Source organism: Chiroxiphia lanceolata, chromosome 12 (genome assembly GCF_009829145.1).
Source record: "Chiroxiphia lanceolata isolate bChiLan1 chromosome 12, bChiLan1.pri, whole genome shotgun sequence".
Taxonomy (NCBI): domain Eukaryota; kingdom Metazoa; phylum Chordata; class Aves; order Passeriformes; family Pipridae; genus Chiroxiphia; species Chiroxiphia lanceolata.
The window spans coordinates 10,398,282-10,421,628 of NC_045648.1; the positions used below are offsets into that span (position 1 = coordinate 10,398,282).

Genomic DNA, 23,347 nt, shown 5'->3' on the forward strand with positions numbered 1-23,347 from the left:
GCCGCGGGGAGAGGAGCCCGTCGGGGGGGGCACCGCCCGCCTGCAGCTGCCGTCAGGGATTTCATTTCCACGAAGGGCTCTTCAGCAGCAATCTGCCTCTGGAGATTTCCAGTCACGTTTAAAATGCTGCTCTAAAAAGCGTACCGAAGCGTGTAATTCAGTCATTTTTAGTCATCAAATATGCGTGTTCTTCATTAAACATGTAGTAAACAGGTTCAATTTTACCAAAAATTCCAATATTTCATGTGTTGAGAATTCAGATTTTTAGACTACACAACCTAAAGTGTTTGTGATTCACCTATAAATATTTTAACTCTTTAATTATTGAGGAGCTGTTTAAAGAATATCCTAAAAGATTTCAAATTCCAGCTTCTCAAAATCTTTATGACAATGAAAAGTCAACTTAAAACCTAAACCAGTTAGCTTCTCATAGACCTATACTTATGTTTCCCTGCAAAAATCTCTCCCTGATAAAATCAACAGACATATCTTCAAAAACACTTCTACTCAACAGAAACTGTCTACAAGGAGAAATATGTTTGCTACCAGCTCTACTCATATTTAGTGTGTTCCTCTTAGCCTGATTGCGCTATTCTGCACTTTCTTAACTTTGCACATAAGTTCACTTGTAAATCATCTGGTTTTGCCTTACAAAAGTAAAAAACAGACACAGCAAAAATTACTTTTATCCGAGTTATTCCGCTTAACATTGTAAAAAATCTGCATCTTTATTTGCACGTGATTTTTGCTTCTGCCTTTATCACCCAAGCAGTGCTCTGTTCAATACTCCTCCAGCTCTCCAGAGCTGGTACAGTGGGGCACGGCTGTGAACAGACACAATATTTAACAGTACTGGTATATGCAAGATCACAGGCAGTGCCAGTGAACTCAGCAGACATACCTACAGCAGAAAAAGATAAACATCACTAGTAGTAACATATATTAAAACATAATAGAATGTTTAGAATACAGCAAATCAGCCACAGCTTTTACATGCCTTAGATAATACGAGTAAGCAAGACTTATTCTACTAAGTAATTATTCATTCAGCAGTTTGCCTTTCTGACACGGGTAAACACTACACCTTCCCAGGACAAATAGCACAGTACAAGTTTTCCGTGAATTTACATAGTTCTTGGAGAAAAGTTAATTATTTTAGTTAGCATGATACCAAGAACATGTTACCCAGTTTCATATGACTGCAGAACTTTCTTATTACTCACTCAGGTTTTTAGGAGTCATTTGTAACATAATTACATCAAACACTATTCTTGTGCCAAAAAGTATAAAAGGATTATTCTTTTTAAATTTCAAAAGGAATTTTCTTGATGCTGTCTAATTCCTAGTTACCAGTCATTTTTTTTTAAAAACCCTCAAGTCCTAAGTTTATGCTAGTTCTGCTCAAATACTTGTTATAAGATTCAGTTGATTTTGCTAAGGTCACTTTACTCGCATTGACCTTCTAAAAAAATTAATGATTGGCTTGTGGCTAAATCCAAAGGTCTTGCTTCCTTTTCTGTCCTTTTCAATTTATCAGCTAGTTTTGGACCTTTGGATCATTCTTTATCAACTCAGTTTACATAGTTTTTCTGACTCTGCACACTACTTCTTTCCCTACTTACTACACGTGTTTGATGCTTTACAGGGTCCCTAAAATTGTCCTCTCCATAATTGCAATAAGCTTTTGCTGAATGCTATACCATTTTTTTTTGTTATTTTTCTTCTGGACTGAATCATTTCTGCTCACAATTTTTTTTAGTGAAAGCATTCTTTCCCATATCTCACAGGTCTGTTTCTTTCTTTTTTAGCAGTAGCTCCTCCTGGACACAAACCAGTCTTCATCTAAGTACAATCAAAGCAGAAATACTTTCCTTTTCCTAACTGGCACATTTATGGTCTGACCTAGAGAATTTCACTCATGGTAAATAGCGTTTTTCTCCCAGCCTTTATACGAGTCATTTGACCCCCAGACTGCCCTCACATGGGCCTTGATACCTGCAATGCTGTCCATGCACTAACCATCTACAATGCACTCTAGTGGTATCACTGCACTTCTGTCCTACCTGACCATCTTCGGGATCACTCAAAAAAAACCCTTGTTTGTCTCCTAAACAGTTACTTATTTGTATTTCTTTGCTTACATTTTTTGTTCCTTCATGTCCAATACAGACCTCATACAGTTTGCATCTGTGGTGTATGGAAGTGTCATTCCTTACAGTCCCTTCTTTGGCATCAAAATGAGAGTCCTCTTGCTTTTCCTATATTAGGCAGCTCTTTTTATCTTCTTCCTCTTCTACAGAAGGACTTGATCTAGCCGTGTACATTTTAACAGAGACATAAATCATGGAACACATCACCAGTGATGATTATTAAAACTTATAGCAAGCCAAATTCATTCATTCAAATACAAGAAATTTACTTAAACATGTGGTTGACTTAGCAGGCACTGAGCTTTTTAGATCAAAAATCTTATTAGAAAGATCACATCATTAATGTTATTACACAAATTGCTAGAATTATTGGAATACCTTGAAAGCTCAGCTCATTAACCAAAAGCTTGCCAATTATTTTAAAATCATGTGCTGATCTAGTAAATATATTTTCTTCTCCTCCAGGCTTCACCTCAGTATGGAATTTTAACTTGAAACGGAAAAAGGAGCTTCACATTGCTATTGCTGAGATCTGGCCTATAAATATTAACTAGCAAGTGGTGATTTGTTTTTTTTAATGGGGCTCAATGCATGTTTTGTAATATTCTATCCATCATTTTTGAATGACATAAGGTGCCTTGCAGGCTTATCTCATTTTGATAATGAGGTAATCCATTTAAAGCAATGTGGTTCCAGTTAATGAAGAGCAACATTCTGGACCAGCAGCATGAGAGAATAAGATATTAATAAGATATTAAGTAGTAAAATTGTAATTTAAAACTATAGAACTAGAAAAAGCAACAGGAGACATAGCAGAGAGAAGTTATCCTTGGCAGCAAGACCAGTGTTACTGAAGATTGAAGTATAAACTCGTCTATGTTTTAGGACAGTGTCTGGTCTTAGTTTTACCTATCTCTATTGGAGAAACAGAAGTCTCAAGGGATTATACTGCTGCTTAAATATGAATTTCCATCTGCCCAGGAATTGAGGTCCTTAATTGCTGTTGTTTAGATTTGTAATGTGGTACAGCAACATGCCTGAAGCACTTGGGGAACATGATATTTAAGGTTAAGGAACAGCTTACCCTTTCTTACCAGTATTTCTGTTATATTACCTATTAAACCAATTTGGTATATCTAGTGTGAGCTGGTCTTAATATTTACATATACTCAACAGTTTTTACCTTACTTACAGAAACTTAATCTGCTCAGAAATACAAACATGAGAGACCTCAGTGCCTTCCTTCCAGTGCCTTGAAAAGGATACTGCTTGCTAAATTCCAACAGACTGCACCCACAGGAAGAGAATTTGGCACAGCAAATCTTATCTGTTAGCTATCAGGAGCAACACAGAAGAATTCAGTATGCTTCTTAGAAAGCAAGTTTCAAACTTCCTGAATTTCAGAAGTCTGGACTGTTCCAACTGAAAAGAATAAATGCACCTCAAAATATTAAAATGAGGGTGTTTTTTTTCCTCATTTAAGGTCATAATTTTGTAGTCAACTCTGAACTCCAAAACCAGTAAAAATATTTTTCCACACATAATTGAAACAATTCCTCTAATTTAAAATATTTTACTTTTACTTGTGATCTATAAAAAGAGCTAAAAACAATGTACTCTTTTCAAAGTACTTTGAAAGATATTTCAATTTTAATTAAATAATATAAATCTTGCTTCATCATTCTTCACACTCAAAATACATAATTATATTTATCCAATCAAACAAGCTACATACATAAAATGGCAGGAAATCCTTTCTCCCTGATCCCAGCTTCACTGAGCCCAATTTAAATTTCTTGACAAACTTTACATGGGTTCTGCCTATTTTGTCTTCTATGGAAGGACAAATCCTGTAGTTTTCCCCACAAGTCAATTCTGTGTAATTCTTGGAAGATTTTGTGTTCTTTCTTGTCAGGACATCTTCACTGTGTGACACACTGAATGCCAAATTCTCCATCAGACCAAACACACTTTGCTACAATGGAGCTTTGACCACAGAATGAAACACTCCTGTGACTACAAGAATTAAGTGAAAGTGATCTCCTATCTTTTTGTGTAATTCATATGGTAAATGATAAATCATAATCATAAACTGGATGGCATTTAATATAATCACAGATCAGAATTTGTAAGGAGTCTCCATTATGTGGACACACTGGTATCTGACAGCTCTGCCTCCTTTTTGTTAGCTGGGGCACTTCAGGGGTCTCTTTATCCCCACTCAGTTATTATCACAGAACTTGTAGGAACTTAATACCATTGAGACCTATGACCCTTTCTCAAATTTGTCTGAAAGCAGCCAACAGGTTCAAGTTACAGGGAGGGGAAGGAGGGAGCAGACACAGACATATATATGCACATACACAACCCACAGTCATGTAACCTTCTGTTCCTGGAAGCAAGGCTAAAACCTTCCTTGTCTTTCAGAAATCAAAACATCTCATGACTGAAAGCAGATGACTTATGTAGATGTTTTCAGTTTGTATTTGAAACGTAGGTAGCAATAGATCACAATTTTCTAAGGTTGTTAGTCCATTGGTACGAGTCAATTCCTAGTGTATTATTTTATTTATGCAAATATTGCTCTTCATATCTTTCTGTTAAAATATCTTTAAAATTTCGTTGCAAAATGCAATCAAATCACATATACAATCAAAATTCATTTCAAAGTATATAATTCACAAATTAGTGTATTGCACTAAATTTCAAGCATGTCTGATAATTTATGAAATAATGTTACTCCTTTTTTGGGAACCAAGTAGCCAAAATGGATGAAGAGAAACACAGTTATATATCCCTACTCAAAACAAGACTCAGTAACTGAGCAAAGGAAACAGTACAGGTAGTAGAGGTACACATATGTGAAGGGCAGGACACTGGCCAGGGAGGAGATACAAGCTGCAATTGAAATAGAAAACACAATGACAGAGCTCTAGTGAGATAATTGTTAGACAAAACTTTGGGCTTAAAAGTAGTAAAAACCCAAATCTTTGGAACTTTGAGCAAATAAAATTTACTCAAATAAAAATATCCACCTGGCTTCAGGACGGTAAGGCTTCTACTGTCCTTCTGGCTACTCACAAACCATGTTACACCATAGAAATGACTGCTTTAATAATGAAATTCTTTTCCAAACAGAGCTTGCTGAAATCCACAGTGTGATTAGCTACACTGTATGTGCATATAAATGAGTACCAGCACATAAATAGCTGTTTTAATTTTAGATGTCACATTTCTATTATAGAAAGGTGACAGAGCTGATGAAAGTTCTGTGAAGGCAAAGGATTTGGTGGCCATAATCCATGACATTTTACACTGTGTCATTTCCAGAGGCAGTGCAGTGCTAACTACTGAAAAATGCTGGAGGTTCATACAGCAAGAGGCACTTCACTTGGTGGGATAGATTTCATTCAGACCAGCATTTCCATGTGTACAGTAACATGATCTGCCAACATTTTCTAGGGTCAGTTCTGTGACGATACTTTCTCTCAGGTCTGCCAAGTGAACTTCATGGCCCTAGTACATTTGAAATCTCTTGCATCTCAAATATATGGTTTTGCAACATAGCCTGCTGTACATAAGCATTTAAAATTGGGAAACTGCTTCACATCTTTCTAGAATAATATTTATTGAAATTATTAATGTAACTTTGCTGTGCCCCTGAAATAACAACTGCATCCAGTTTTCTTTTCACTCCCCTTCTTTTCACTGCAGTTAAAATTGCAGCCATATCACATTATATATCTGAACAACCGTTTCACAAATTATGACTCCTTTAACCATTATGTGAGAAGCAACTGCAAGTAAGCTACTAACCTCCTAATTTGAAGGGAGGTTCCATGATTTTTGTTGAAATACTTAGCATTTGTTCCACTTTCTTTCTTGGAAGAGACAGGAAGCTTTGGCTCTCCAGTAACCTGTTATCCATACCAAGTTTCAAGAGAGGACAGCCCAAGGCACCAAAGTTATTAGACTTCTATTTACTTTAGGGAGTACAAAAAGCAGCTTTCCTCTGCTTCTCCTTTCTACACTGAACCATAGAATGCTTTGAAGAGATTCCTTGAAAAGAGGAATAAGCCACAGAACCTCAGTCACCCTATGCAGTTTCTTGAGGAATTACTCAAGCCACTGTTTTCTAGCACATGCATGCAATTTATTCATGTGAAGGGGGCTGAAGTACCCTTAGATTGAACTAGAGGGCAGAACTTGTCTGTTTAGTTTGCTGCTGCTCAGTAAATAAGGTTGTGAGAGCAAAGCATATTCTCCCCCCTCCCGTTTTTCTAAGAAAACACAGTTCTTTGATAAGCACATTCCACCACTTGATTCTGTTGTTGGCAGCACCTGTGAATGTTGCTTATACTCTACTGCCTTTGAAAAGTTTGCTGAGTATAATCTTGCCTTGATGGTAGGACAGTAAAAAGTTATACAAGTAGGGTTTGATTTGAGTGTCTCATTCAGAGGATTTAATAAATTCATAGTGAGATTTATGCTGAATCTGATTCAAGCTTAAAATTGTGGTTAAAAAAACAACATTGGATTTGGACACATGGACATCATTTACTCTTCCATCACAAGTGAAAAAAAGTGAAGTCAGACTTTGGTGGAAAGGAGTAATTTTAAATTCTCACCCAAGCTTTCTTCTTAATCCTTACCCTTTCATCTCCCCTTGGCCACTCCAATTATTGACAGATAAGAGGTCCTCAGCAGAGGAGAGCACAAGGAGCTTGCTTGCAATGACCAGGATACCTGAATTAACACAACTAACTGAACTCTGAACTGACTTCTGCTGGCATAGCTCTGGAAGCAGTTTGGCTGTGTATATGTAATGAGCCTATACAATTCAAAATCTATTTATGGGATGGAAACATTTTCTCAACTTCATGAAAGAGAATTGAGCAAGGCTCCCTTTGGAGTTTCTGTATTAGAAGAGGAGCTAATTCCTGAGCTTTGACAGCTCCCTTCACTGATCCTGGAAAGCACATCTGCTCTGGTGAATCCCAACCATGTCCATCCAAGGAAGACAAGAATGCCAAGAATCTAGTTACCATCCAACACCAGGAATCTCTCACATGTCACAGTAGACTATTACAATTTTGTTCCTAGAATTTCATAGCAGTTGCTTCTAACACCTCTGCACAGAAAGATGAGTCTCACTGTGACTCAGACAGCTTCACCTAGAATTTCTTTAGCCAGTCATAAATGAGCAGAGAGCTAAATCTAAGCTCACCACTCAATCCAAAAGAGTTTAAGATTTTTAGCTTCAATACACGGTTATTGCAAGGAGATTCAGTAGGCAATTTTCTAGCAAAACAAATTCTTAGCTGCAAAATGCCAATTTCTTGAAAAGGAAGGAGGTTTCAGATCCGATAAATTTAAGAAGAACAGAAGCATATAGCACACAAATCTGGACTGTCTATATGGTTTTGTCTAACAAGTCATGGCATGTTTAGTTCCAGCCAGGTTGCACCATTTTATCTTTCAAAAGCAATGTAATTAACATAAAGGAACATAAAAGAGCTGCAGCAAAGTAAAGGCACCCTATAACATCAAGATTTCTTGATTTTAGGAGGGAGCTGGGTAATTCATTAGACAAAACTTGCTTGGAAATTCTAGTCACAGGAGTGGCTCACTCCTTTTGAAGGAGACTTTTTTCAAAGTGGGTGATTGCAAATTATTTCAGTGAACAAAGATGTCAATTCAGCTCACCCAGCTGACCTACTAGACATCCTGATGCATTACAGACTTGTAAGCATCATCCCTCAGAAGTTGGGAAAGATATGGAAAAATACCAATAAACTGCTGATGCTAGCACAGTTTAAGTAGTGCCAGAGCATGTATTTCACTGACCTTCATCTCCTGAACCTCTGCCAGGCAGGGAGGGTGAAAATGGAATGGCTTTGAACTCCACCGTGAGTAGGTTCGGTGATTTATCTCTCCATAGACTAAGAACTTGGTTCTTACATTTACAAAAATTATTTTGCCTGGTTAATAGACACCTTGCATTCCTTCCTAAGGTGGGAGGGAACAGAGGGAGAACTTGGGATGTAGCATGTAGGGGTGGGAGATCAAGCTGGTGCTTATTACTTCCTCATTCCTTCCTATGTATTAGTCCCAATATTGGTACTAACATGATTCCTTAAAAGCCAGTTCTACTCAGTGAGTCAACAGAGAACTCACCCAGCAAAACAGTTTTCTGCTGGCTTAGTGAGCTGAATTCATCACTGAACTGTCAGAAGAGCACCAGAGCTGGAGCAAGGGAGGCAGTGGAGTTAGGAGATCACATAAGGAGGACAGGGAAACAGAATCACCCCTTTTGGCTGCACCAATGAATTAGATCAGGTCAACCTGTCACATCTGATTGAAACCTTCCAGAAAAACTGTGGTAAAACTGCAAATAAGCATTTAATAGAAACTGTAGTAGCTGTGAATTTGAAATGTGACAGAAAGACATTTGAAACTGAAAAATTACCCTTAAAGGCTTCAGTTTAGCAATCCTGAAAAACACCCAGCTGTGAATTTCAGTGAGAAGTGTCAGGTGACACAGGTAAGGAAAGAACAAACACAGCTGGCCTGTTACACCAGTTCACTGAAGTCACAAGTCATCCACTCTGAATCCCAGATCTCTGCCATTCACTAGTAATTAAGTAAGTGTTGCTTCATGGTATAATTTCTGTCACACAGCTAGCTAGAATGCTGCATGCTGTCTTGTACCATTACAGTGTAATCTCCCATCAAATCATAACAAAATAGAAAACTGAAGAGAGAAGAGAGGAGGCTGTCTGCACAGAAAATGCTGCAGCCTGGAGCATCCTGTGGTTAGCAGCAGGAGGAGTGTTGGGCTTTCCCATGCTCCCTGTCTTGTACGGGGAGCCTGAATCCCAATTTAATGCAAATTTCCAGTTACTTGTTGCCCGCTGGTGACATCTCGTGGATCAAAGCAAGATATCCTTGCCTCTTGGCAAACCCTGCAAAGTCTTGGATGTTGGCACCTGCAGAGTGGAAGTCTCCCAGGTCTAAGGAGCTCTATAGGATCTGACAAGGTTTAGCTTTTCTTTATTTTTAACTTCCTTTCCTGCTCTATGAATAGAGCAAATGAGCACTGTAGCAACAAGCCCCTTACAAAGAACTGAAAATAGAAGTAGGCAGGAAAAAAAGCAAATGAGAGAACAGAGCACAGAAACTGAGAAAAGAGTAGTGAATAAATTTCATGAACTGTATTTCCTGTTAATGAAACAGATTTCTATTGTCTAAAGCTGAGTATAAGCAAGTGTTGACCAATTAGGATTTCGTAGCTGAAGTCAAGGGGAACCTATGCACTGCTTGACACAGTGGCAGAAACAGGCAAATAATCAGTACCACATAATCATAGTTCCTTGCACCCTACAAATATGAAGGAACTAACCCTCCCAGTATGCCTGTGCGTCATTCACTGGGGCTGGAGCTCAGATTCAAGCTGTGACAGTAACAAATGTTAGTAATACTTGGCAAAAAATATTACATTTTTATGTAATTATTTATTTATTTTGGATGGTTAATTTTGGAGCTTCCATTTCAAAATACTGAGGTGTTCATTATATAAGTTAAATTCATATAAGGTTATTATCTAAGTTTAAATTATGCAGTCCCTTGTGACCTCTGCAGGCAACTTGAAATTCAATCCATCCCCCCTGGAGGATATTGATGCAGAGTTTTGTGAATGTCAGCTATTGTGGAGCTATAGCAGAAAGGTACCTGGTTTTCAAGTACTTCCATAAAGCATTAGGAGGATGAAAGCTGGAAATGAGAAGACTATGGAAATGGAGCATCCATGGGAAGTCATAAACCCATTAACTGAGCACCCACTGAAGTATAAAACCTAGCAGACAACGGAGTCAATAAAAAAAGCACTTCTTGTCCCTTGGCTAATAAAATTGAAATTGTTGCTTGGTTCAGCAAAACCACTGAAGTTTACATAGTGCAATTTCTAGCCAAGTGACAGCTGTTTGGGCAAAAGTATCAACATACACCAAGGCAGTCCTTAACGTTAGTAAAGCACAAAATAACCCATCTGGATTAGTAATTCCTTCACAAAAATAACTTAAAAACCAGAAAAGTAGCAGCCACTTCAAAATCATGCCACGTCATATGTGACACATTTCATGATATATTAACCTCAAACAACATATGCATTAGCAGTTGCCTGTTAAAAGTATTATACTAATGAGAACTACTTGAATAAACAAAACTATATCTAGCAGTGGACTAACACACCTTCACCCCTTGGGATTTCTGAAGAAAAACAGATTGTCCCAGTGTGCAGCACAGACTAATGCATAACAGGGCTTTGCTTTGTATTTTCAGAGAACAACCCAAAACTTAGTGTTAAATTAAAAGTATCAGAAGGAACACGACACTGACTAAACACAGGTCTCTAGGGCTGAGTAAACATTAGAGAAAATAAGAGGAACTGGAGAAATGCAGTTTGTTTCAAATTTTGAGGCTATCCAAATGCCTAGTAATGCTGACATAATTATTGTTTATACTGTTGAATTCTAGTTGCCACTGCAAGACTGAGCATCGCTAGATAGTGGCCTGAAGTTTAACTGCCTCAGCAAGCAAACTAACTCATGACTGAAATCTCTATAGAGCTGAAAACCTCTATGAGGAACCTGTAATTGGAGAACAGTGGAAAAGGCTTATCTTGAGGAATAGCTTAGAAGACTGTAAATTCCTCCTCTGCATCTAGAACATGGAGGGATAAGGCAGAAATCGGCATTTTCTTTACCACAGTCTACAAAACACAGGGTTTCATGTTATATGCCTACAAGATTTATTTGACATTTTAATCTATAAATATATGAGGTTTTCACCAGTAAAAGCACAGTAATTTTCTCAGTGGTCATTGCCTCTGCTTACATATTGAACAAAAGAACACGTGGTATTGCATATGATTAAGCAAACTTTGGTTCTCTTTCTAAGGACCAAGCTCTCTTACTTGTTAAACAATGGCTTGCAGAGGACAACAAGGCAGCTGAAGGCCACACTGAATGCTACACTCTGGAAAGCTTGGGACACTGTAGAACTTAATTAGTTTTTTGAAGGCACTTTTTTTGAACATCATCATGTCTTCAGGCAGGCTGGAAAGAACCCTGGCATTTGCACGAGACTCCTCCTTGTCAGTGGCTGCAGCTTTGGGGTTACACTGCTCAAGACTACCAGTCACTGGCACACTGGTGCAGCTAAGGGAACGTGCTGTCTTTTTCTTGCCTTCAACAGATAAATAACTGAATAAAAAAGAGGTTAACTTATGTTTGGTAACATCTTGGACATCTTCTGGAAAACAGTCATCTAGAGGATCCCCTTGACCTTTCACTTGTTGACTAATCACACATGTACTGGGACTCACCGATAACTTCTTAGGTTGAACTACCGTTTTTGTGGAAGGTGGTTTAGATTTCCCTCCATCTAGATAAAGCTGGGAAGCATTACTAATGGCATCAGAACTGGGCTCTACTACCATAGCAGGGATTCTTGCCCCACCATCAGAATTGATGCAGTGCAGCCCATAATTCTGGCTAACAATTTGGGCTGCAGTGTGTTGAATGATGTTCCAGTCTCGCAGAATGTCTTCCCTGGTTGTGAACTGGGAAGTTACAGTAAAGCGAATGATGAACTTGTCATGAATGGTTGCTGGAATGAGGAAGAGCCTGCCAGAACTGCTTAGTTCTTCCAGGAGTTTTTCTGTCAGCCAGTTGGGACCCTGTTTTAAATGTGAATAAGAAAAAAATTAGAATTTCCAATGACATCCAAACATCTCTAAGAATTGCGATCACAAATTCTTACATTCTTTATTCACAGTTCTTAACGTCTGGGGAGAGATCAGCTGTGGTCAATTCACTCCAAAGAGACATACAAAAGGTCTAATCATTACCTTTAGCCGAAACACAACCAGTCCAAGATGCCTCTTCGCAGGAATTTCAAAAAGCGGGTCACTTTTAACCAAGGACTCAAAGAATTTGGCTGTTTCGGTACCCTACAATTAAGAATAACTTAATTAACCTATAACCCAAGTTATATATTGGTTTGTCACAAACCCACTGTAAAACACTAAATTAGATAGTTAAAAAGACTTCCTTTCCTTACTAAAACACATCATTTCAATGCATGGATAGCAGAAAACAGAAGAATGACAACAAAGTTAAGAATTTTAAAGTCTGTCTACTTGCCCAAACCCTTGACAATGAACATGAGTAATTGGACTATACATAGGGATTTTCTAGAAGAACATTTGAAAACAATGCGCCTTCTCAGATTGGAGTCCTTTTGCGGCAACCATTGATCCACAATACGATCCTTGTACTTACTCTCCATCAGAGACTTAAGCCTGTACATTTTCACAGTGGTGGGTTCAGCCTTTCATCACAGCCTGCCTCTCAAACAGCTGCCTCAAAGACAGCTCCTACAGATTAGTACTCAGTAACGTGCAAGAAGGCTGTGACTTACCAACTCGCCTGCCATTGCCTATTGCTTCCAAGAAGGGGACAGGAAACGTTTTGTCTACGCAGTTAATCTTTATAGATTACTTAAGAGCACACATTTAGTGTTCACATGCAAGCTTTGCATGTCAGAGGATTTCTGTTACTCATCTTTGAACCTCTGACCTTATTAACCTCAGCTACCAAGAAATGAACATAACACATGTATGTGAATTAACAATGCAACCGTACATGTCGGACGTGAGCTTGAAGCTTTTTCACCCCAAACGAGCGAAGCACAAACCACAGCTTCAAAGACCGGAATCGGCGACTCAGTGGAATCTGCCAGTGCTGTGAAAACACAACAGTGCCTCAGTGAGTGCAGAAACAACAGAAAGGAGGGTTCCCCTTACGCTGCTACACCTATTGCTTCAGACTCAGGTCAGAAATCTCTTTTGAGGCAAACAGTGTCATACTACTGAAAATCTGCTAAGCCTAGGAAACAGCCATCAAAGAAACACTGCATCTCCATATTTTTCAATTATTTGCAAAAATAAGATTTTTGCTATTCCTCTTAATCTATGGCCTAGACATGATTAGAATTTTAAGTTAATTATCAGCCAATAACAACAACTTTTTGCATTTTAAGAGCATGATCAATTTAAGATGTGGCCATTTATGCTTTAAGACTGAGTGCTCACTTCAGTTCCTGTAATTTGCATATTTAAGTGCCATCCTGAACAAGAGTTGATACAGGGGTAGGTAGTTCCAGACAAAGTAGCACCTACTGCAAGCAAAAGAGCGAGAAAACATATAAAGGAGTATTCCTAGGCAGTCTCACAATTACATGCAGGATCCAATTTAACCACAAGAGGGACTCAATATCTTTTTTTTCCATCCCTCCCTCCACTTGCACTCTAGTGAAAAGCACTATTGATTTCAAGAAAACAATTATCTTTTCAGGACTAGGGTGAGATCATAGCAGAAATAATTGGCAGTGAATATTCCTTTGTATTACTGTACTGAAATCTGCTGTAAGAGGTATCTAAAGTGAAATGCCTCTTGGCTCTCCTATGAATACCTTAATCTGAAGAAAAATGTAATTCAGTCTTCCGCTGTTTCAGAGCATCATGTTTCCATTGCTTACTCCTTTCTCTCTTTTATTACATGTCAGAGATACAAGAAATTCAGCCAAAATGGCATCAGTAGGAATTACTTCAGCAACACAATGCACAGAAGTGACCCTTCTCATTAAAAAGGCAAGGCTGGATCTCTATCTGTGTAAAAATCTTAAGTACTTCAATCTGAAAGCAATTGTATAATCAATCTTCATAACCACAGATCACTTTAAAGTTTTATTATTTACTTTGTATTAGGATCTAAGTATAATTGGATTTATGCAATCAGATCATCTATAAGATAAGCATGCTCCAGAGTGTGAGGAATTTCACAGTCTGTTTGAACATTTTATATGCAATATAAAATATCAACTTAAATAATAACTTACCATGAAGTCAATTGCAGCTCCTGAGTTGGCATGTCTGAGGTAGACAGGGTTAACACTGAAGGTTTGATGTAATTTGTATTTATCCTTAACCCTATCAATTGTAGAAGGAACTGGGTTTAGCAAAATAAGTGCAGAGAAATACTTTGCAGTTTGCATGTTATTCTTGTCATGGTGTTTGCATTTTGCCTTTACTCACCAAAATCCAGTGCAGTCAAAATGAACCATCATCCATTTAGAAGGGTTAAAAGTAAAGGAGTCTGCATATTCAATTCCATCCAAGAACAGCCTAAATTCAGGACATACAAATGCTGTTCCTGCATATGCAGCATCAATATGAAGCCAGAGTCCCTCAGCATCACCTGATGGAATTGAGATTGTTGTTATGTAAGGGACATAAGGAATCAAAGTGCATGTTTAATCTCTCCTCTCTGAAAAAAACAGGTGCATTTTTTTGGAGGAGGCAGACAAACAATTGACAATCTAGTTTTATTCTAAAGCTGTGGATCCATAACCCCAAAATATAGGATAATGCTGAAATCAGGTGGACACTACAACAAAATTCACTATTTCATATTTGATGTGAGTGGGACTTCTTAATGATTGACTTCTCTCCCCTGCCCTTTTACTACATGAAATTCCCCCGTACCACTCAGTTGCACAAAGCCAGAACAAAGACAGTGGGGCAAGCAAAAAGGACCCAGAAACAGAAGCCACAATCTGACCCATATGAGAAAGCACCTCAGGTCTTCCAAAGCTACTGGGCAGAATTGATGCTGGAACAGAATCTGCAATCATGACAAATTTACCTACGAAACTGGTGGATCCAAAGGATGTCCTACTAGAATCTACTTTCAAAACTCCTTTGCTAGGTTAAATGTTTATGTATCCATCCCATAACAGTATTGCACAGTCTGTATTTCCTGAATAACCACATTAAAGATTTATCAGTTGGCAAATTTCATCCATCTTGAATAGAATGTATTTTAGCATCCTGATCTAAAACTTACAGAAATCACTGCAAAGTCCTGTACTGACTTCAGCAATCCCTGAGATATGTCTGAAAAACTCAGCTGATCAGTGTCTCTACTCTCCTTGTTTTTTGGCATGCAAAAGTCTCCTTATCTTTTATATGCTTTCATAGTTTAAAATCAGGAAAAAAAAAAGACACTTACAAATTGGACCCAGTTCTGAGAGACTGTCAAAAGCACAGACACCAGTTGTACCCAATGTTGCACAAACCTAGAAGAAATCAAACCTGTTAAGATGAATTGGGTTTTTTTAATAAATGGATGCAGCACTTTAAAAGTGGGCAGGTTAGGTAGACAGTCAAAACACTAAAAATATACATTTGATAAAACAGACACCCTTCTATACATTTTAACATTCAGTAGATGTATTTTAACACAATAAGAAATGTTTCAGATGTAATTTTATCTTGACATTAAGAACACAACACTGTGCCAATACCCTCAGCCAGAAAGTTGAACATACAAAGACTGGCACAAGGCCTTTCTTCTTGTCTTCTGCAATGGCTTTCTTCAAAGTTTCACCTCTGAGGGAAAAGTTCTCATCCACAGGCAGAAATTTTATCTTCACAAGGGAAATCAAGCCGGCCTTTTCTACAGAAGAATGTGCCTTTAAAATAAGAAAACCAGTAAGAACTCAAGCTCTGAGGCTGAACAGCTGTGGTAAGTTATGGCCTTATGAAAGACAGTGGTGACAAGAAATGCAGAGGTAATGTCCTTATTGTAATCCATATTAATACAAGTCTGAAAGTGACTTCTTTGTAAATATCTATCAGAAATAGTACACTGTAATTCCAAGGAATGCTTCATTTATTTGGGTACTTGTCTCTAAAAAAATATAGTGATAGGCACCCTCATCTTGTGTTTGAAGGGCCATTTATCAAAACTCAGTGCTTAAAGGAACCTCTAGAAACAGATCATCCCCAGTTTATTCCCTCCTCCCTGCCATAAGAAGATAAATCCCCCAAAGTGTGCTTATTTCTGGGTAGACCAAAACACCTCAAAAGAAGAAGTCCTTTTAGTCTCTCCTGTTGCAGTTTTCGCATGCAAATACAATTGTTTAGTTCAGGAGCCCAGAGACAGAAGAGGTTTGCAGGCAGAGGCCCAGAGTGGAGCCCACAGCCAGGAGCAGCACTGAGGAACAGCGCCTTGAGCATGCCTGTTCTGAGTGGAAGGAGGCTGCGAACAAACAAGAGCTGGAGCAGCATGAGATCAGCACCTAGTTACTGGGGTAAGGCTTTGTGAAAAACAGGAAGGAAGCTTAGAAATGAGTCATGTGGAACAGCCTCCTGAGGACTGCCAGGACCCTACAAAACCTCACCTCACACTGATTTCATTTCCTCATCTGCAGAAAGCGGTATTAGAGGAACTGGTTCATGCTTGTGAGGCATTCCTGTGTTTGCCTCTTGGTAGAGAAATGCGAGTTCACATTGCATAGTCTGAGTGAGACAGCAGGAGCACATTTGTTTTCTTTCTAATCATAAGAACCTACCTGATCAGATGCATAAGCGATGAGGCGAGAATTGAGCGAGGACTCATCGGTGTTTGGCTCGGAAACCTTCATCTCCAGAATTTTGTTCTTCCTTGCTGCTAGCAGTGCAACCAAGGTGGATTCGCTCACAGTGCTCTGCAAAGACATTGCTCATTTACTGTAACTGCTACTTCATTGCTATCTTGCCAGGGATTCACTGAAGTCAGTACTCAGCTGCCCACCCCCTCTTTTATTCCTACTACCGCTTTTCTGTGATGCAGTGGAAAGTCATTAGCTGATGAGCAGCTCTCTGGGCCAGCAACACAAAGCAAAGCCTTTTAACTGCTGTATATTTTTGATGTGCAGGACTGAGTTGGGGGGAGTAAATAAATCATATTTTCCTTTTGTTCTACAGATAAAATGTACTATTTCCCATAAAATTACACATGTAAGCAAAACCCCCTATAACAACACAGAACCTCAACACTGATTCCATGGGATACTTGCTTAAGCCTTCCAAAAGGAGGCAAGGTTCAGACCTTGATCTTGCACCTCTCAGAAACACAAAGTAGACATGACAAAAAGGAAAAATATTTTTTTGTGTGGCTAAGGACTGTGGCAGAAGGACAGTGACAAGGATTCCTTCTCCAATTATGTAAGAATCACTTGAATCACTTTAGTATATAATTTGGTGATGTGAAACAGACTGAAGAAATGAAGTTTGACTCTCATTTATCCTTAGAAAGGTCACAAGGGTAGCTGATGCTCGTCCCTAACACAGTTAGCACTAAAAGCAATAGCAATTCTTATTCTGTAATCTTCTACGTTATACTAAAATTTGGGAAAATAATGCCAAATTGGGATTTGTCTCTATTTAGACCCATACAGAGAATCTTGTTGGTTTTGCCTCTAGGAAAACTACCACCCAGAGGGAAATTCACCTGAGTGAAAACAAAACGTTGATGAGACCTCCTCTAATGTCCCCTACCTGTAATACTCCTCCACCCACGCTGTCAGGATGGTAGTGCAGGAATTTTTCTGGAAGTCCCAGCATTTTGGCCAACCAATCCATCACATTCATTTCCAGTTCTGTACAGGCTGGGCTGGAGGCCTAGAAAAATTTAAAAAAAGAGAATCAGACTGTAATTCACCCTGGGCACTGATCTCTCTGCCAGCTGAGAGCTAAGGGAGGCAATGTGCTGATGTGATACAGCTACATGGAGACAATACCCATCAGTTTCTTATAGGTTTATGAGCTTCTACTGCTTTCTTGCACAGAGACACACACCTAAAAATCTCAGCAACTTCACCACTGGGGAGAACATTGGCTTCAGAAGGCTACTGAGGTAAGCAAAGTTATAACAAAGTAGCGCTGCGTAGCTGCTGCAGGAGGACACAAAATACTCAGGTATTTTGGGCCAGGCCACCAAACAATTATTTTCAGAAGAGGAAAAATAGGAAATGTGTTCTCTCAAAGGAGCAGGAGAACTGGACTGGAGCCCAATCTAGCCTGCAGTAATGGATGGTGGTTGCTTTATTGCCTGCAGTGCTTATGCAACAATCTTGGCACTGAGATTGGATGATGGGGAACAATGCTCACAGTGGGATATGCAAAAAATTAGAAAACAGACATTTCTAGTGGTATATTTTCTTCATTCACCTCTTACTAATAGGTAACCTTTTGAGGGTTTTTTTTAAGTGAATTTTTCACTTATGCAAACAACATACAGTTGGTTAAAGCAAATAATTAGACTGACTCAGAGAACAAGAAAGAATGACTATGACCTGCTCTTGCATATTACACACAGGAAATGAATATCTAAAATAGCCAAAGAAAAAAATTACCCATGTGAATCCCAAGCAGTTAATTGCATCAGCCAACATATCTCCAAGGAGTGAAGGCCAGGAAGTCAGAGCTGGAAAGTAGGCATGCATGTGTGGACTTTGCCAATGGACTACCTACAACAGAATTATATAGAAGTTAAATCTGGAAATGTCACAAAATTCTGCATGAGATGTAACAATTATTAGATCTTTAAAGTGATGGAAAAGGATCACAGCAACATAACATGTGCAACTATACATCTGCTAGCAGAAATCTGCAGAGATAATATCAATAGGAGTGCAGTACTAACACTCTGTCGTTGTTAGATAAATTCCAAACAACAGCAAAAGCATTTATCTGAATTAAACAGGCAGATGAAGATTCTGAACAGGAAAGAATGTTGTGCCATGTTCAAAAGACCAGAGTCAGAAATATTTATCAAAATGTTTATCTTCATAAAGGGAATTCATGCAACAAAGTTGCTCTTGCTCATTTTGTCAAACAAAATAAGTAGCTACACATAGCAATCTACAACTATATAAACCCCTCTATACACCTGAAGGAGTTTCTATGTGGGACATCAGCATAAGCATGTGTAATGTGGGTACCTTTCCTACATCAGATCAAGTTTCTGCAAACATCTATAAAAAAATTTGAGAATAGACTCTGAAAGGACTTCTTAAATAAAACATGTAATTTGATAATATGAACTCCCTTAGCAGAATCTGTGGTACTTATGTATATGAGAAACAAGACCTTTACATTCAAAGAACAGGAGACAGGTCTTACATGTACACAACTGCTGTGCCCAAGTCTCCACATCTCTGAAATAGATATTATACAGGTCAGTACGTAGAGACATTGTGAAGCTAATGATTTCTGACACTGGTGAATTTGTTTCCCTATAAGCAAATATGAGTTAACGTATAACATACATCAAAAATACATTCAGTCTATCCCCTAAAACTATAGGTAGGAACACAACAGTAATCCCTGGAATCCTTCTGTGGACGTGTCTACAAGACTTATTCTACGTTTTTGGGTACTTTACTCATTTAGATAAATGTTCTGCAGAACCTGTGCATTCCCAGGATTTGGTGTTCACCCCAGGCAATAAAGGCTTTTTCCTGTCATGATTACACTTTATGGCTTACCCCTGGCATAATAATCTTCTCTATATCTCCAAAGATGTTGTCCCAGCTGTCTGGATCCATTGGGGCAGAATCCGGCAACTGGGTTCTCATGTAACCTGGCTGTACATCGGGAGTCACCCGTCTCTCCCTCACATTGCTCAGGTACTGGCAAATGTAATCCACCATCTCTTTCCCTGGAAGAGGCAAACCAGTGTTTTGAGTTTCAATTATGTGAAAACTACCTAGCAGTACCAGCACTCCACACAATCTGTCATTAGCATTGGAATACTGCTCCCAGCACAGCCAGTGGAACTGACCTCCCTCCTACACCGTACTAGTCTCATCTAATAACACAGGGACACAGCTACCAGAACAGGCTTCATGGGGACAGAACAGACTCACAGGGTTATTTCAGTGTCATCATTGAATAGTTCAAATGTACCTTTAAAACACAGTCAGGGTACAAGTACAGTTTGTTTGATTACTGAGAGGTTAGACTTTCTTGCCTAAAAATTAACTGAAACTGCATTTCACAGGCATTAAATTTTCATAATGCCCTACACTTCCTTGTCACTATAGCATACCCCCTTTTGCATCCTCTGAAAACAGCTGCATAGCTCCACACCTCTTCTCCACTTTTTAAGGCAATCTCCTCTACCCCTAGAACTAAAGTTTGTTCCCCATCTCCAGAACTGTACCAGTATCACAGTGTCAGCTGGGGAATAGCCACTGTGCATAAACCCTTACCACAAGTTTATTCAGAATTAGTTTTGCAGCTTTCCCACACTATCTTAAAAGTAAGACCAAAAAGGCTAATGGACTCTAAATCCATTAATTTACACTCAATCCTGGGACACATTTTTGTCTCAGCCTTAGCAGATCCAAGTCTCAAGGACATGTGTGCAAATAAAGAGTATATAGCCCATCCTAATTTTGGGGACCACTCCCAGCCCTACCATAGTTGATCTCCATGAGCAAGTGATACCTATTTGCAAGAGCCAAGGATCACTCACCTCTCTGTCTGTACTCCTCTGGCTCCATACTGATTCTTTACAGAAGCACCTCCAAACCTGGGGCACGACCTCTCGGGAGCTGTGGGCAGTTCACTCTGGTGCCCTCCTGGCTGCTTCCCCCTTTATAGCTCCCTTTATCTCTCAGACTCACGCATTCTGGAAAAGGTTTAACGTAGGCAGGTTATTGGTGAGTGTTTATCTAACTCCTCCCAACTGAGGGCTTTAACAATCTCTCATGTTCTCATCTGTGCCCTTTTGATGTGTAAGATAGTGTATCGCTAAGAGGAGCTGCCTCTGCACTAACCCTTTCCCATTTTCAATCAATCTTTCAGAAGTCTCAGAGTAATCAACATCGTGAATATAAGGCATATTATAAGGAGACTTGTGGGAGAGAAAAAGCTCAAGAACTTCCAAAACCAAATAAAAGCCAGCAGATGTTACACCAGCACACCCAAATACTGTGCTAGTCATTAAAACAAGGCACCAGCACAGAACAAATTTGACACTGCAGACAGGGAAAGAGGTTTTTTTAAGAATTGTTTTGAGAATCCCCAAAGCAATAAGAATATACCTACATCCCCACAAATCTTCAGTCTTTATGCTGTCAGTCCCGTGCTGCTAAAAGGAAAGGCTTTACAGTTATTGCCAGTTCCAGAACTGCAATACAAAGCAGTAATGATCTTCTCAGTGGGTTTCCTGCCTTTCCAGACCAGAGCAGGTTACACAGATCAGGGTGATGTTCCTCCATGGATATCACCCTAGATTGCTGAGCTGGGAAAATGCATATTTTTCCCCTCATTATGCTTGCTTTCCTCACATATAATACACATAAGAACTGGGATCTGGTCTTGTCTTTCCAGAATTCCTCCAAGTCCTCCACCTGGATTGTTCTGTTTGAAAGGACAGCCATGTAGATTCCCCCTTGTTCCAGTTTTAGGGTCTGAAAACACATCCTGACCTATCTCTGCCAGCACAACCTTTGACACTGTACTCACTGTTGAGCACTTACCATCTTCACTTGCTGTACACTGTACCAAGCAGCCCTGGTCAAAGAGAGAGGTAGGATTTGTGGACTAAGCACCAGGAAGAGAAACTACTACCAGTACAATATATTCTTGCCCTATTTTTGCTATACCTTAGGCTCCTGCTCAGGGCAGGCCCTGCTGGAGACAGGACACCAGATTAGGCAGAGCCTTCATCTGATACACGACAGCAGTTTTGCTGTTCTCGTCACACAGAAGAGAACTGGCTGCCAGAGCAGCTTGAATTCTCTGCCTCATGTACCCAAACACAGCCCAAACGCTTTCAAAGTTCTAGAAAGCTGTTACATTGTTCTCACAGCAAAATGTCTACAGAACACTGTGAAACCCTTCCTAGTTCCTGTTGCAATTAGATATTTGAAAAGGAAGTGTTTTCTAGATATAACAAAGATGCTCTGATACACACACATCAGATTAATGTACTGAAATAAAAAAATCCGAATTGATAAAAAGGCATTAAAAGAAGTGAAAAAAATACTATATGCATATTAATCTGTTTTCTCACATTTCTCTGGAAACATCAGGAGATAAGTAACAAGCTGCCCACACACTTCATATCAATTTATTAACTTCTCTTGGCTTTACTGTAAATGACCCCATAAAGGGGAACAAGGAAGGTGAGAAGGTGCATCAGGCATGGGACCAACTCAAGAAGAGCCCAAAGTTCCCCAGAACTGTGATTCTAGCTCATTATAAGTAACTATTACTTAATATATATGGACATCTGTTCAAAGAAACAGATGGTAGCTAATTACATTTTGTTTTTACTTTGGAACAGCAAAGAAGGAACAATATTTTTAACAATGTTTTCAGAGCTAAACTATACAATAAATATTTCATGTGACATATACCCTATGCCTTGCTCAAAGGTGACAGTTTCATCAGCTTGGTCTCTTGTTCTGTGCAGAAGAGAACGAACAGCAGGTCCTGTTCAGAACTAGAAAATAGATGATAATGAATTACAGGTAGGGTAAATATTGCTGGTGATAAATAAGGTTTTGTTATAGCTACCCTGCACTTAGTAGGATTTCATTATGGACAACGAGGAATAGAATATTTGCTCACAGGAAACAGAATGATTAGAAAAGGTTCATTTCATTATTCGCTACAAAGGTCTGTGCTGTCCCAACCGTGGGAAACTCTCCATTTGGATGTGAACGTTACCACTCTCACCACTCAGACTGAGACTCTTATCATTACTAAGAACTCACAGAGATTACACTGTCATCAATTTTGTGGGATGTGAGGACACAAACATTACTTTGATCACGGAATAATTCAATTGGAACAATGCCTAAGCAGCACATTTATCTCAACTGACTGGTTTCTGCATTTGCTAGTGACGTTATGGACAATTCTGGAAAACATCCCTAAACCAGAGCAATTTCCAGGTAATCACTGTACAAGGTTTTCTTCAAGTCCTAGTACCAGCATAATTATATCCTTGAAAATAGTTCTTCTAAAACTCACCACCGGGTTTTTCATTTTTATTATCTTTTGATTATTTTTAGGTCAAATCTGCCAATCAGGATCAAATTTATCAACTATGTAACGATACTAGGATCTTTAGAATTTTTTCCGAACTGCCAATTCTATATACTCAAGTCAAATTTTGACCTGTTTGACAAAGTTTTGTACAGTACAATGCAATTCTCTGCCCACTCCTCCCTCCCAACCCTTAAGGTCATTCTAAGCCTAAAACTGTTTCTTCATGTTTCTCCAAGTGCCC

The 23,347-nt window shown here is 39.0% G+C and overlaps 1 protein-coding gene across 4 annotated transcripts; it reads right to left on the reverse strand.

Moving 5' to 3' along the window:
- Window positions 1-36: 36 nt before the first annotated feature.
- HDC (histidine decarboxylase) lies at window positions 37-23,312 on the reverse strand. 4 transcript variants are annotated; one of them, XR_004359211.1, is made up of 15 exons: window positions 21,154-23,312; window positions 20,579-20,734; window positions 19,587-19,759; window positions 18,453-18,566; window positions 17,596-17,718; window positions 16,629-16,763; window positions 15,603-15,746; window positions 15,284-15,350; window positions 14,308-14,470; window positions 14,112-14,202; window positions 12,857-12,955; window positions 12,061-12,162; window positions 11,535-11,889; window positions 1,351-2,313; window positions 37-131 (listed from the first exon to the last, which is right to left on the reverse strand). XR_004359211.1 is itself a non-coding variant. In XM_032699770.1 (13 exons), the coding sequence occupies exons 2-13, from the start codon at window positions 20,604-20,606 to the stop codon at window positions 11,128-11,130; spliced, it is 2,001 nt and encodes a 666-aa protein (XP_032555661.1). In that variant the 5' UTR covers window positions 20,607-20,734; window positions 22,470-23,312; the 3' UTR covers window positions 10,943-11,127. The 4 variants fall into 4 exon arrangements, 2 of the variants coding, with proteins under 2 accessions (XP_032555661.1, XP_032555659.1); XR_004359212.1 differs by having other exon boundaries at window positions 52-131; window positions 2,142-2,313; XM_032699770.1 differs by lacking the exons at window positions 37-131; window positions 1,351-2,313 and having other exon boundaries at window positions 10,943-11,889; window positions 22,470-23,312.
- Window positions 23,313-23,347: the final 35 nt, after the last annotated feature.